At 48.7% G+C, this 14,212-nt stretch overlaps 1 protein-coding gene across 1 annotated transcript; it reads left to right on the top strand.

Annotated features, from left to right (window-relative positions):
* Positions 1-725: 725 nt before the first annotated feature.
* Positions 726-13,059, top strand: SIRPB2 (signal regulatory protein beta 2). Its single transcript, XM_015084174.3, has 5 exons — positions 726-963; positions 8,039-8,404; positions 9,624-9,965; positions 10,492-10,560; positions 11,829-13,059. Exons 1-5 carry the CDS (start codon positions 768-770, stop codon positions 11,957-11,959), a joined length of 1,104 nt encoding a protein of 367 aa, XP_014939660.3. The 5' UTR covers positions 726-767; the 3' UTR covers positions 11,960-13,059.
* The last annotated feature ends 1,153 nt before the right edge of the window (positions 13,060-14,212 follow it).

Raw genomic sequence — 14,212 nt, 5'->3', positions numbered from 1 at the left:
GGAGCCCAATGCGGGGCTCGAACTCGCGAACGGCGAGACCATGACCTGAGCTGAAATCAAGAGTCAGACGCTCAACCAAGCGGGCCACCCAGGTGCCCCGCGACCCTATTCCTATTACTGTTTTACAGATCATATGATAGGGACTCCTGAAGAAGTTACAGAAAATTAAGATGCCACAAAAGCAAATTTTTATATGACCCAGGTGTGTTACCGTTGGACCCCAGGAAATGGAGGTTTCAAGAGTTGCCCCCAGTTATGCGTTTAGGAACGGGATCTGTGCCCTCCCCTCACTGCCAAAAGGAGGCCTCCACGGGGCTTGCTTTATAACAAATCCTTCTTCCTAAGCAAACGCCACCTCCTCTGTTTCCTGCGCATCGTGAACAATGATGGTTGGTACTTTCAGCATTTACATCGTGCTGAGCCTTCGCCCACGTATCTTGTAATCCCTGCAATACCTTTCTGAGGAGGGGACTGCTACCATCCCCATTTTGCAGATGAAGAAACAAAGGCTCCGAGGTGGCAGGTGTGCGTGAAAGGTCACGCAGCCAGGAAGAGACAGACCCAGGACTTGACCCCACGTCTGGCTGACTCGGGACACACTAGGCATGCTCATCTTCCTGCCAGGGTGCCCAGGACAGGGCCTGTGGCAAAAGGGGTCATGAAGGTTTTGACAGAGTGATTACAGGAACACTCGCTGCCCAGACACGGAACCCGGAAACCCCTCCAAACAGCTCCTTCCTCTTGCACCAGCAGCCTCGTCTTGCCATATGAAAACACTTCCCCAAGTAGCCTTGGCCCCAAGGAACGCCCCGTTTCAGGCTCAGACACCCACCGGATTGCAGAACGACAGCCAGTCTTGGGAGCCACAGGAGGCACATGCGCCCCTCGCGATGACCACCCCGACCCAGCCAGCCTACTCGCCTCCTTGCTCCTGGCTGCTGATGCTGTCCCTTGTCGTCTTGGGTGAGTGGGACCCCGGACATGATAGGACCCACCCCTGGCTGGTCCCAGAGAGGAGCCCCAGGTGCTCTGGCAGGCCCAGAGGGGCTCAAGCCCACCAAGAGGGAATGGGAGCAGGTAGCCGAGAACTTTCTTGATCCCAGTGTCCCAAGAAGCAGAACTTTTTCGGGAGGCAGCGCAGTGAAGTTAAGCCCCCAGGCTCTGGGATCTTGCAAGCTGGGCTCTGCTCAGATACCCGCATGCTCGTGTCACAGGCCACTTCATTCTCCTCTTCAGCGAACAGGGCTGCTAACGGGGTGCTGTGCGTATTAAATACAAAAATGGTGAGGCTCACAGCCCAGGATCAGGGGCATAATCTGTGGCGCCTATGTCATGCAAAACGTAAACGCGGTTTCAGAAAGTGATAAGAACTTTAAGACAGCAACAGCAGAGCATTATCGCAAGCACGGGGCCCTTCTAAGCACAGGGCCCTGTGTGACCATACAAATCAACCACCCACGAGCCAGCGCCGGCTCAGCCTGAGAAAACTGGGCTCAAACCTCACCACTGACTTCTCTCTGAGATTCCGTTTCCCCCTCGGTAAAATGGGGCTAATCGTGGGGACCCACCTCATGACTTTTGTTTGGAAGATTCGACAAGACAACACCTGTTGGTACCTGGAACGGTGTAAAGATTTACATAAAGATTTTCTTACCCATGTCTACTGTAAGTCAGGATCAGGCCGATTTAACTCCTGAGTCTTGGGGCTCCTGGGTCCAGCTTAGCCTCTGAGCCCAGAACCCTCTGACCCAGCAGGCAAGAGACTTGGCTTTCACCTCCTGTCCATCTGGACCCCTGCCCCAGCCCCTGCTAAGACCCAGCCCCTGCTTGGGTCCTCCAAGATGGTCACTCCTGGAGAGGCCCTGGTGGGAACCAGATCTGAGACCAGACTCAGCTGCTCCTTCGCTCCCCAGCTGTGATTTAGGGCACCACTTCCCTTCTCTGAGCTGGTTTCCCTGATCGTAAAAAGTGAACTGTAGCTCCTAGTTGCTCACTCCACAAATAATTCTGAGTGCCCACTACATGTTAGGCACTAGGCTAGGAGGTCATATGTCTAAACTACTCAGGATCAAATAGGTTTTGAAAAATGGGGGTTTTGTACCAGGCCTCCAAAGGAGAACCCACCATCAGGGATCGTGAAGGATAGGGCCTGCTGGTGGAAGACAGGCGGGAAGGGATCCCAGAGCTGTGGCCAAGGGGTGCCCAGCTCCGCGGACAAGGTACCCAGGACATTTTCCAGAGAGCGGGAAGGGGTGAGGGGCACAGGGCTTTCATTCATTGAGGTTTGATGGACGTACAACAAATTGTACATATCTAACATGTACACTTTGGTAAGTTTTGGGGGCATTGGATATGCTTCACTCTTGTGAATTCATCACCAAAATCAATATAATGAACATACCCAACACTTTGAAAAGTTTCCTTGTGATTCATCCTTTCCATTCCTCCTCCTCCCGTGGCAACCCCTTATCCGCTTTCCATTGCTATAGATTTGTTTGCATTTTCTGAAACTTTATACAAGATCATGCAGTAGGTACCCCCTTTTTTCCGGCTTCTTTTCCTCAACATAATTATTTTGAGCTTCATTCATGTGGTTGCACATATCAATAGCTCACATATGTCTTTTTATTTCTGTCCCCTGTGTGGATAAAGTACAGTTTGTTTCTCCATTCACTTGTTGGCAGACATTTTCTGCTTTGCAATTTGCAGCTGTCACAGATAGAGCATCTATAGACGTTCGTGTACTAGTCTTTGTGTGGACTTACGCTTTCATTGCTCTTGGGAAAATACTTGAGAACAATATGACCGTATCATATGATAGGTGTGTGTTTAACTTTTAAGACACTGCCATACTGTTTTCCAAGGAGGTTATACCATTTTGCATTTTCATCAGCAGTGTATGAAGATGACATTGTCCTCTACATCCTTGCCAACACGTGGTATGATCAACCTGTCTCATTTTAGTCATTCTCACAGGTACGTAGGAACATCTCATTGTGGTTTTAATGTTCACGTCCCTAATATGTAATGGTGCTAAACATTTTTCACGTGCATCCTGTATCCTGTTTGGTAAAGTGTCTGTTCAACTCCCATTTTTCGACTGGTTTTCTTATTATTGAGTTTTGAGAGCTCTTTATATATTCTGGTTACAAACTTTTTATCAGATAGATACTTCACAAAGATTTCCTCCTACTCTGTGGCTTTTTCATTCTTTCGCAAGTGCCTTTTGAACAGCAAGAGTTCTTAGTTTTCATAAAGTCTAATTTATTAATTTGTTCTCTTATGGATCATGATTTGGGTGTTGTATCTACATGTGTGGCACAATTCACTAACAAAACCATCTGGGCTTGGAGTTTTCTTTGTGGGAAAGTCTTTAATACAAACTAAACGTTTGCAATAGATAGTAGGGCTATTTAGGTAATTTATTTCTTCTTGAGGTAGTCTTGGTAGTTGGTGGTTTTCAAGGAATTTGTCCCTTTGTCAAATACATGCAGCCATGACCTTTCCATAGCATCCCCTTATTGTCCTTTAATATCTGTAAACTCTGTACTTCTGTCACCTCCCTAGTTTTTGATTTTAGTAATTTGAGTCTCTCTCTCTCTTTCTCTCTTACTCTTCAGTATGGCTACAGGTTTATCAATTATAATGATCTTCTCAAAGATTTCACTCATACTGATTTTTCTCTACTGTTTTTTGTTTTTTACTTTATTGATTTCACTCAGGTCTTTGTGGTTTCCTCTCTTCTACTTCCTTTGGGCTTAATTTGCTCTTTTTTTCCCTTGTTTCTTAAGGTAGAAACTAAGGTCATTCATTTAAGTCCTTCCTTCTTTCCTAATCTAGTCATCTAATTCAATAAATATTCCCCTCTGCTTTAGCAGAATCCTACAAATTCTAATATTGTGTTTTTATTTTCATTCAGATCAAATTGCTTTCTAATTTCCCTTCTGTTTGTCTTTAACTCGTGTGTTATCGGAAAGTGTGTTATTCGGCTTGTGAATATCTGGGAGTTTCCTAGGCCTCTGTCTGTTATTGATTCTAATTTAATTCCATTGTGTCAAAGAAGATGCTTGAATTCTTTTAAACTTGTTGAGACTATTTTATGACTCAGAATATGCTCTCTCTTGGTAACAGTTGTCCGTGCACTGGAAAAGAACTATATATCCTCCTATTTGGGGGGCAGAGTGTTCTATAAATATCAGTTAGGCTGTTAGTTGTTAGTGCTGTATTCTTTTTGATTTTCTGCCTACGTGTTCTATTAATCATGAAAAGGAGGATATTGAAATCTCAGAGCATAACTGTGGATTTGTCTGTTTCTCCTTGCCATTCTATTGGGTTTTGCTTCATACACTTTTAAGTTCTGTTATCTGGTGCACATAATATTTGGGATTTGTATGTCTTCTTGATTTTTTTGAAGCTTATTCATTTTGAGAGAGAGAGCGAGCGAGCACACACGAGCAGGGGAGGGACAGAGAGAGAGGGAGACAGAGGACCCCAAGCAGGCAGCCCCCCTCACCCCTATTGTCAGTGCAGAGCCCAGTCCAGGGCCCAATCCCATGAATCAAACTGAACCATGACTTGAGCCGAGATTGGATGCTTAACCGACTGATCCACCTAAGTGCCCCTATCTTCTTGATTAATTTGCTCCTTTACCATTATGAAGTGGCATTCTTTATTCCTGGACATATTCTTTGCTCTGAAATCTACTTTATCTGATATTAACATAGCCACTCCAGCTTCCGTTTGATTAGTGTTATATGCTCTACCTTTTTCTATCATTTTCCTTTTAACATATGTGCAGCTTTAATATTTAAAGTGCATTTCTTGTAGGCAACAGATAGCCTACAAGATCTTACTTTTTATCCAAGCCGACAATCTCTAATTTTTACGTAGGGTATTTAGACCTTTTACCTTCAAGGTGACTTTTTATAGGATTAGGTGTAGGTCTTATCACCTTCCTATTTGTCCTGTTGGTTCTTTGTTCTCTTTTTTCTCTTTTTCTGTCTTGTTTCAGTTGTTGAATATTTTTATAACGCTATCTTATCTCCTTTATTGGCTTATTAGCTATTACTCTTTATTTTGTCACTTAGTGGTTGCTTTAAGGTTTAGAAGTTTCAAATTTTCCAAGATGAAAAAAAGGGGGGCCATGGGCTCTCCCACCCCAATACTTTCTCTCTTCTATTTGATCCTAATTGGTTCATAAGAATAATAGAATTTCCCTGTGTTCCTAGGATCCCACTGGGAGTATATTTTTATTTTGAGAAAGAAATGGGCATCAGTTTACAAGTTCTATAGTTTCCTGTGAATACTGAAGAGTCCACTGGACTTTCCCCCTTAAGTGTGCAATTCACACCATCTACCTTTCAGTGACAGCATACCATTTCCCATACCGTATAAGAGACTTACAAAGTATACTAGGGTTTCCCTCCTCCCAGCCTTTGTTATGTTGCTCTCAGAACTTCACTCAGACATGTGTTACTTGTTTGTTACTTGTTTTTATCATTTCCGGGCCTGGCTTTTCGGAATCGCTAGGTGGGACCACAACACTTCTCTCTGAGTACCGTCCTCTCTTCTGTCTTGTTCTACCCATTGCTCTGTCAAACATGAGGTTTTCCGGTTTGGCGGGTGGGGAAAGGCAATATTTCAGCCCTGTGCTGAGCGGATGGGCACCGTTCAGTGCCTGCGCGCGAGGAAACCACCTGAGACGCCAGGGAACAAACCACCAGAAAGGATTAGAGAGAACAGATCTGACTGCCTCCCCTCATGGTGTTTGAAGGTGGGTGTTGCTCAACATTTTGGAGCTAAGGACACCGAGGGCAAAAGCAATCCCTAGGATTGAACATGAGGTATCCCTTGGTCACAACTGTGAGGGAGTTCTTATAGAGGCTATTTTTTTTTAATTTTTTTTTAATGTTTATTTTTATTTCTGAGACAGAGAGAGACAGATTGTGAACGGGGGAGGGTCAGAGAGAGAGGGAGACACAGAATCCAAAACAGGCTCCAGGCTCCGAGCTGTCAGCACAGAGCCCGACGCGGGGCTCGAACTCATGGACCGCGAGATCGTGACCTGAGCCGAAGTTGGATGCTTAACCGACTGAGCCACCCAGGCGCCCCTAGAGGCTATTATTAGCACATGCCTAGCTGAAGACACACAGGAAAGGAATTTAGAATTCCACAACCCCTCCCCAGATCCTCTTAGAAGGAAACATCTGCCTCACCTCCCTACTCCCTCGCCTCACTGACAACTGAGAAACACCATGCTATCCTGCAAACTTACATCTTGGAGCAAGACTGAGTCATTCACCAGGACTGACGGTCACACACACCCAGGGAAATTTGGGACACAAAACTGATGACCCGTGTGGAGCAGAACCTTAAGTCACCTGATCTGAGTCCAAATCCTGGCCATGACACTGTTTCTTCCCCTCTCTGACCATCAGATTTCTCAAAAATGGAGATGATAATAACACCTACCTCAGGGAGTTCTTGAGGGGAGCACCTGTTCATAACCTAGGTGCAAAAGAACTTGCATGGGAGGTCTTGACCCCCTCTCTCCGTGCCCACTCCAAGGCCAAACTCAGCAGCTAGAGCCCCGAAATAGATCCACTTCCCAAAGCACCAACAAGCATTGCAGCCTGGTAAAGAATTCACAAGAGACACCTGAAACTAATATAATATCATATATCAACTCCACTTGAAGTTTAAAAATGTTTTCAAAGCGATAGAACTGCATATAGGACATAAAATTTCTGGTATTTATTGTGTGTAAATAATATCTCAATAAAGTAGTTTTTTAAAAAAAGAATTCGCAGGGGGGCACCTGGCTGGCTCAGTCCGTAAAGCATGTGACTCTTGATCTCAGGGTTGTAAGTTTGAGCCCCACATTGAGTATAGAGATTACTTTAAAAAATAACTAAAAGTCAAAAAGAATTCAGGGGGTGCCTGGGTGGCTCAGTCCGTTAAGCGTCTGACTTCAGCTCATGTCATGATGTCACTGCTCATGAGTTTGAGGCCCACATCGGGCTCTGTGCTGACAGCTGGGAACCTGGAGCCTGCTTCAGATTCTGTCTCCATTTCTCTGCCCTTCCCCTGCTCTCTCCCCCCACCTCTCTCTCTCTCTAAAATATAAGACATTAAAAAAAAAAAAAAGAATTCACAGGATGCCAGATGATGTTTACTTTGTGCGATACATTTGAGGGCTGAGAGCGGGGGCTCCAGAAACAGGTTGTCACATTCGTATTGGATGACATATTAGTTTCGGGGGCCATGACAAAGTGCCACAGACTGGTAGTTTAAACAACAGAAATGCATTATCTCACACCTCTGGAGGCTAGAAGCCTAGGCGAAGGTGTCAGCAAGGTTGATGACGTCTCCTGAGACCTTTCTCCTTGGCTGTCTTCTCTCTGTGCCTTTAATTTCTTCTTCTAAGGATGCCAGTCATATTGAATTAGGGTCCACCCTCATGACGGCATGTTAACTTTGTAAAAAATTAAAAAAAATTTTTTTTAATATTTATTTATTTTTGAAAGAGAGAGAGAGTGGGAGAGGGGTAGTGAGAGAAGGAGACACAGAATCTGAAGCAGGCTCCAGGCTCTGAGCTGTCAGCACAGAGCCCAACGTGGGCCTCGAACTCACAAGCTGCGAGGTCATGACCTGAGCCGAAGTCCGAAGCTCAACCGACTGAGCCTGGGCCACCCAGGCGCCCCTCATGTTAACTTAATTGCCTCTTTAGAGACCTTGTCTCCGGATGCAGCCACATTCAGAGGTACTGGGGGTTACCTCTGATCATCTGGGCTCTCAGCACTTCTGTGAAGACGGGAAGAATGCTGTCACCTATTATTTGCAAGTTCTCCATTATTTGTAAGTTCTGCTCTGCCTCTCCAGACAACCGCCTCATCTCTCACGCTTCCCTCCCCAACAACATCCGTCCAGCGTCCTGAGCAATTGTTGCTGGCCAGCTAATGACTAGGTTGTGGTAAGCTCATCTCTGAGGGCTCCAGGTCCTTCCGGCTCAGCACAAAGCCAGTCTTCTCTGTTGCAGGAGCCTCTGGGCAGAGCGATGGGAGTGAGCGGCAGGTGTTGCAGCCCGAGGGCCCCCTGCTGGTGGCGGAAGGAAACACGCTGCTGCTGCGGTGTACCGTGGAAGGTTCCTGCACTGACGACAGGATTAAATGGGTCAAGGTGAGCGATCGGGACCAGCAGGAGATTTATAACTTCAAACACGGCTTCTTCCCGGGGGTGACGCCGGTGACCCAGCGGACCCTGGAGCCCCTTCATTGTGACTTTTCCATCTATATCCACAATGTCACCAGCAAGCATGCTGGAATCTACCACTGTGTGGGGCTTGATGACTTGAGTGAGAACCCAGAAAAGAAGCTGCAGGAGGGCACCTCAGTGTTTGTGAAGGGTGAGTATCAGGCTCGGTGGGTCTTAGGCGCTCAGCTCGGACCGGTCTCCCTGCGTCAGCTGCCTTCATCCATCCACACCTATACCGTCGACACAAAATCCCAGTTGGCGCACAACGCGAGGGTGTCTCACCCACACGTGCACAGGCATCTGGCGTGGTTCTGCTCCACGTGTCTTGTTCCAGGGCCGCGTCTTCTTGCAGCTGCGAAGAGTACACCTGGGTCGTGGAGATGGCAGAAGCAAAGAGGACAAGCCCCAGTGCCCCCAAGCGCGTTTCAAGTTTCTAATCACGTACCATCTGCTAACAGCCCATTGGCTAAAGCAAGTCATGCGGCTCCACGCAAAGTCAAGAGACCAGGATGCGTACCCACCCACCACGAGGCAAGAGTAGGGATGCACCACCCTAGGGGAGTCCAGAACTAGGGCTGATAATTTAATCTACCACGCTCCCCACGTAATCAGTCATGCTATCTGTAAGCCCAGCAGTGGTGACCTGGGCACTCACATCCTGGGTCTGTCATTCAATAGGAGCGTGTTCTTTTTTTTTTTAATGTCTTATTTATTTTCGAGAGAGAGAAAGAGAAAACGAGCAGGGATGGGGCAGAGAGAGAGAGAGAGAGAGAGAGAGAGAGAGAGACAGAATCCTAAGCAGGCTCCAGGCTCTGAGCTGTCAGCGCAGCCCCCGACGTGGGGCTTGAACTCACAAACCGCGGGACCATGACCTGGGCTGAAGTCCGACGCTTAACCTACTGAGCCACCCAGACGCCCCACCCTGCAAACTGTTAACAGACAGAATATCTGTGTGTGGCAGTTGGAGGTGGGGGGAAGGGTTCATTTTAACTTGATGCAAGCATTTCGGGAAGGTTTCTCCGATTCCTCCCACCCCGTGACAGGTGCCCTTTTGGCCCTACAGTCCTCTGGCTTTCCAACCTCAAGGGGATTTTCTGCACCATCTCCACCACCAGACTGAAAACTTCTTCCCAGCCGGACATTTGTATGTCTTGCTGAGCTCCATTTCCCCCAGTTGTAACCTCAGCACATAGCAGGTCCTGAGAACTTTTTTACTGAGTGAACCGACTTGAGCGTAACGTGGGGATCCAGAGGGAGTAGCTGAGTAGGGAAATCAGGGCAGCGGGGAGGGAGGGAAGATATGAGGGAGGAAATGAGTGGACAATGGAGGAAGACACAAAATGCAACAAGGACCCCCTCTTTGGCTTCAGGAGCCGGAGCCCCAGAGCCAAACCTCTGGATCCTGCAGCCCCAGGAGGTGGTGTTGGCAACCACCGGAGACACTGTGTTCCTGAACTGCACAGTGCTTGGACATGGTCCCCCGGGACCCATCAGGTGGTTTCGGGGGGCTGGTCTGAGCCGTGAGGCCATTTACAACTTTGAAGGCCTCTCCCACCCCAACGTGACAGCCGTCCGGGCCTCCAACAGCGATTTCAGCATCCTCCTGCAAGGCGTGTCCCCTGAGTACACAGGCACCTACTACTGTGTAAAGTTTTACAGGAAACCCAACAGACAATACCTGTCCGGACAGGGCACCAGGCTGCGAGTAAAAGGTGAGACAGTTGGTCTAGAAGGCACGGGGGAGAGGGGCAGGGGGTCCACAAGGAAATTCCCAAATAGGCCAGCTCTTCTCAGCCTCCAGCTGTTACATAAGCCGTTCCCTCTGCCTGGAATGCTTTCTCCTTCTCTCTGGCGAACTCCTACTCATCCTTCAAGGCCCAGCACAAATAGCCCCTCCTCTGTGAAACCTTCTGCTTCTCCCGGGCAGAGTTCATTTCTCCCCATTCTGGGCTCCTCAAAACTTTGGATAGACCATTAATGGTTTAACAGTATCTGTTGAGTGCCTGTTTACTGCTCTGCACTCTACTGGGTGCTGTAGATACTGCAGTGAATCAGACATTGTCCCCACCCCAGGGATGTTCAGACAGGTCTAACTAGTCCCTCATAGTCACAGGGTTTGACTTCTAGCCCCCATTCCAGGCACACTCCTCTCGATGACCCTAAGTCCTAGCACAGGGGCTCAGGAAGGGGCAAGACAGAAAGAAAAGGGGAATGTGAGACTGTCTCTCTTTCTTACAGCAAAGCCCATCACCTCTCCCCAAGAGAAAGAACTCACCAATGAACATATAGGCAGGACATATCCCTCAGGTGAGTGTACCTAGTCTTGGGAAGGTAACCAGTCCCCACAGGCAAGGCTTGGCCATGGGAAGGGACCAGTCCTTGCCTTCTAGGGCTATGCGCCACCCAGAAAGTCCCCAGGACTTCATCTCAACATCAGAACCAGGAACTCAGAGAACCATGTTAAAGCTCAACCAAAGAGGGGCGCCTGGGTTGGCTCAATCGGTTGAGCGTCTGACTTCGGCTCAGGTCATGATCTCACGGTTTGTGAGTTCGAGCCCCCCGTCGGGCGCTGTGCTGACAGCTCAGGGCCCAGAGCCTGCTTCGGATTCGGTGTCTCCTCCTCTCTCTGCCCCTCCCCTGCTCGTGCTTTGTCTCTCAATGATAAATAAACGTTAAAAAAAATTAAAAAAAAAAAAAAAAGAAAAGCTCGACCAAAGAAAGAACAGCTGACTGTTCAGTGGGCAGCCTTGCTTGGCAGGTAGTGAGCTCCCCATGATTCAGTGCAAGGAGACACTGTGAAACTGTACATAACAGTGCTGAAGATCATGGCTTTGTAGCCTCCTGGGTTGAGTCCCTTTCTACCTGTGTGACTGCAGGAAGCTTGCCTCACTCCCCGAATTTCTGTTATCCTCCCCTGGGGACTAGGGGCAGAGAGGGGATAAGAGTCGGAGAGCGTACCCCATGAGGCTGGTGCGTAGACCCCATGAGATCACACGTGCCAAGCGCCCAGAACTGTGCATATCATATCACCTGTTAACACTCAGGGGCACTTGGCAACAGGGTGGGGTTGAGGGTGAGACTTGGGGTAGTGGCACCAGATGCTCCCTGTCACTGAGCCCTGTTCCTGCCATTCGCGGGAGCCAGACCACCTGGTCCCGTCACTTCTCTAACATATGTGCCCCTGAGCAAATCATTTCCCGACTCCAGCTCTGCCTTTTCATCGGTACCAATGGCATTATTATCCTGCCTTGCGTCATACGTTTAAGGATTAAATTAGGCAGTTAGGAAGTGCTTAGCCCAAGGTCTGGGGCAGAGGAGCTGAGCAGCCAGTAAATGAACAGTTTTCTATTATGATCGGAGGTCAGGGATGCTGTGAGGATGACTAAACACATGGGTAGGATATTGGGCAAAGCCTCTTTGGGCCCCGGACAGAGGGAGGGGAGGTCTTCGTGTAGAAAGAATGTGGCCCCAGAGGTTTACAGCAGCTGGGCCAGGCCTCCCCGTGGGGACACTGAGGTCTGGACTGTTGGGGGATCGCCCAGGGTCCTTCCTGAGCTCTCCTCTGTGTCCTCCAGGCCTCCTGTCTGTGCTCACACTTGTGGTCCTGGGGCTGAAGGCCATGACCTTGGCTGCACTCCTGCTGGCCTGGGCTGCTTGCCGGAGAAGGCAAGAAGACACCAAGACCCCAGACTCAGCAGAACTGTAATCTGTACGGGGCATGCAGCACGGGGCGTGGGGCGTGGGTGGGGGGGTCGACCTCATAGTAGGTCCTCTGAGTCGAAGAGAGGTCAAAGCTCCCCAACCACTTCACCGCCTCCAACCCCAGCCTCCAGATGCTCCCCAGGCTTCGTGCCGAACTCCAGGATCCCTACACCTGGCTTCCATTCACCTGGCGAAGTACCCCACTTGGCACTGACTGGGCTCCCTTCTGATGTGCTGTCCTCTCTCCTGACAGCCAGCTCAAGCCCTCCTTGTCCTTCAAGGCTTTGCCGGGCTCTCTTCTCAAGGCCCTTGTTCCTGCGGTAGTGCCCGCCCCCTTCCACCCCCTCTCCTCGTTTTCTCATCCTTCAAGATCCAACTCAGAGTCCTTTCCGGAAGATTTTCCTAAGCATCTCTAAGCTCACAGAGCCAGACTGCTCAGGCCTCTCCATTTACACCCTTCTCTCCTCATTTCCTAACTTTTTTCCCTTCCTTCCTTCCTTCCTTCCTTCCTTCCTTCCTTCCTTCCCTTCCCTTCCCTTCCCTTCCCTTCCTTTCCCTTCCCTTCCTTCCTTCCCTTCTTTTCTTTTCTTTTCTTTTCTTTTCTTTTCTTTTCTTTTCTTTTCTTTTCTTTTCTTTTCCTTTCTTTCCTTGCCTTCTTTCCTTCCCTACTATGGCTGCTTGGGTGGCTGCAATAGTTAAATGCAGGCTCAGAAACTGTAACAAAACTCTTAAATAACAGTGGCTTAAGCCAGAAGAGAATCGGTTTCACTAGTAATAACTGAGCACAAGCAGGCCAGGCAATAGGGGGACTCCCTTGTAGTGAGACCCGGGATTCCTGGATCTCTTTGCTACCAGGTCCATATCTCAGGCAGCAAGACTAGGGAAGAAGGCAGCAAAGGGGCGTATAACCCTCCCCTTCAAAGGCACAGCTAGAAATTTGCCCACATCACCTCCAATTGGCTGGAATGTGGTCACATGGTCACACCTAGCCACAAGGAAGGCTGGGAAATGTAGTCTTCATTCTGGCAGCAAGGTGCCCAGCAGCAATTTCTCACTAAAGGAACCAGAGGCTAAATGTCAATAGATAACCAGGGGCATAGAGGCAGCCTCTTCCTTGCTCTGCGTGACATGTGAGTTCAACTCCCAGCTGAAACAACACCCTTCTGTAACACCCCCTCCACTAGGATAGTATAATGGAGGGCAGTGGTCCTCAAGAAGAGGAGGGTTCCCCCCACACACCAGGGTACATTTGGCAATGTGTAGAGACACTTTTGGTCGTCACAACTCGGGGGTTGTCACAACTTGAGGGGTGTCACAACTGGCTATCACCCTCTAGTGAGTAGAGGTCAGGAATGCTGCTGAAGGCCCACAGCATCCCCCACAACATAGAGTTGTGTGGCCCAAAACATCGGGAGTGCTGGGGCTGAGAAGCCCGATGTGGGGGAAAGTGCGACACGCCTGACTTCCCAGCCCGAACCTCCACTCCCTCCCTGTGTGCCCTTAGTGACTAATCAATCAGTCGCTTCACCCCTTGGACCCTCGTGGATAAGAACGTGGACAAGGATGGCAACGTGGACTTCTCTGCATTGTACGAAACTAATTCGGTTCATTTACTAAGGGCTTCACATGTGCTGTGTGCACTGTGTGCGTTCAGTATCTGTGAACCCCATTTTTGCTTTCCACGCAAATATCTACTAACATCTACTCTGTGGGGCGGTGGATTCATCTGGCCATTTTTCATTATAACCACAGAAAAAGAGCTTGAAAAACCTAAGCCAAAGGGGACATTAGTTTAGTCTGAGGACGGAATAAATCACTGAATCACCAGTCATCAGAATAATAACCCCCTACCAAAAGATAACCACGTCCTAATCTCTGGAACCCGGAACCTAATCTCTGGACCTCACATGGCAAAAAAGGACTTTGCCTCTGGAGTTAAAGATCTTGAGGTGGGGGTTTATTCTGGATTATCCAGGGGGGGCTCTAAAGGCAATCACAAGTGCCCTGATGAGGGAGAGACGGGGAGATTTGACACAGAGAAGGAGACAGCAACGTGACCACAGAGGCAGAGATGGGAGTGGTGTGGCCACAAGAAGGCCAGCAGCCACCAGAAGCTGGAAGAAGCCAGAATCATTTCTCCCCAGAGTCTCCAGAGGGAGCGGGCCCACGGACACCTTGATTCCTGCCCCATGTTACTGATTTCAGACTTCTGGCCTCCAGAACGACGAGAGGGTAAATTTCCATTATTGTAAAACCC

Source organism: Acinonyx jubatus, chromosome A3 (assembly GCF_027475565.1).
Source record: "Acinonyx jubatus isolate Ajub_Pintada_27869175 chromosome A3, VMU_Ajub_asm_v1.0, whole genome shotgun sequence".
NCBI lineage: Eukaryota > Metazoa > Chordata > Mammalia > Carnivora > Felidae > Acinonyx > Acinonyx jubatus.
This window is presented reverse-complemented; position numbering and strand designations above follow the sequence as displayed.

What these genes read in the sequence shown, in the direction of transcription:
- SIRPB2 (XM_015084174.3), top strand. Translation starts at nt 768, where the DNA reads ATGAAAACACTTCCCCAAGTAGCCTTGGCCCCAAGGAACGCCCCGTTT. An exon ending in CACCTCAGTGTTTGTGAAGG is followed by an intron (nt 8,405 to 9,623) that starts GTGAGTATCAGG and finishes CTTTGGCTTCAG; the next exon opens with GAGCCGGAGCCCCAGAGCCA. An exon ending in CACCAGGCTGCGAGTAAAAG is followed by an intron (nt 9,966 to 10,491) that starts GTGAGACAGTTG and finishes TCTTTCTTACAG; the next exon opens with CAAAGCCCATCACCTCTCCC.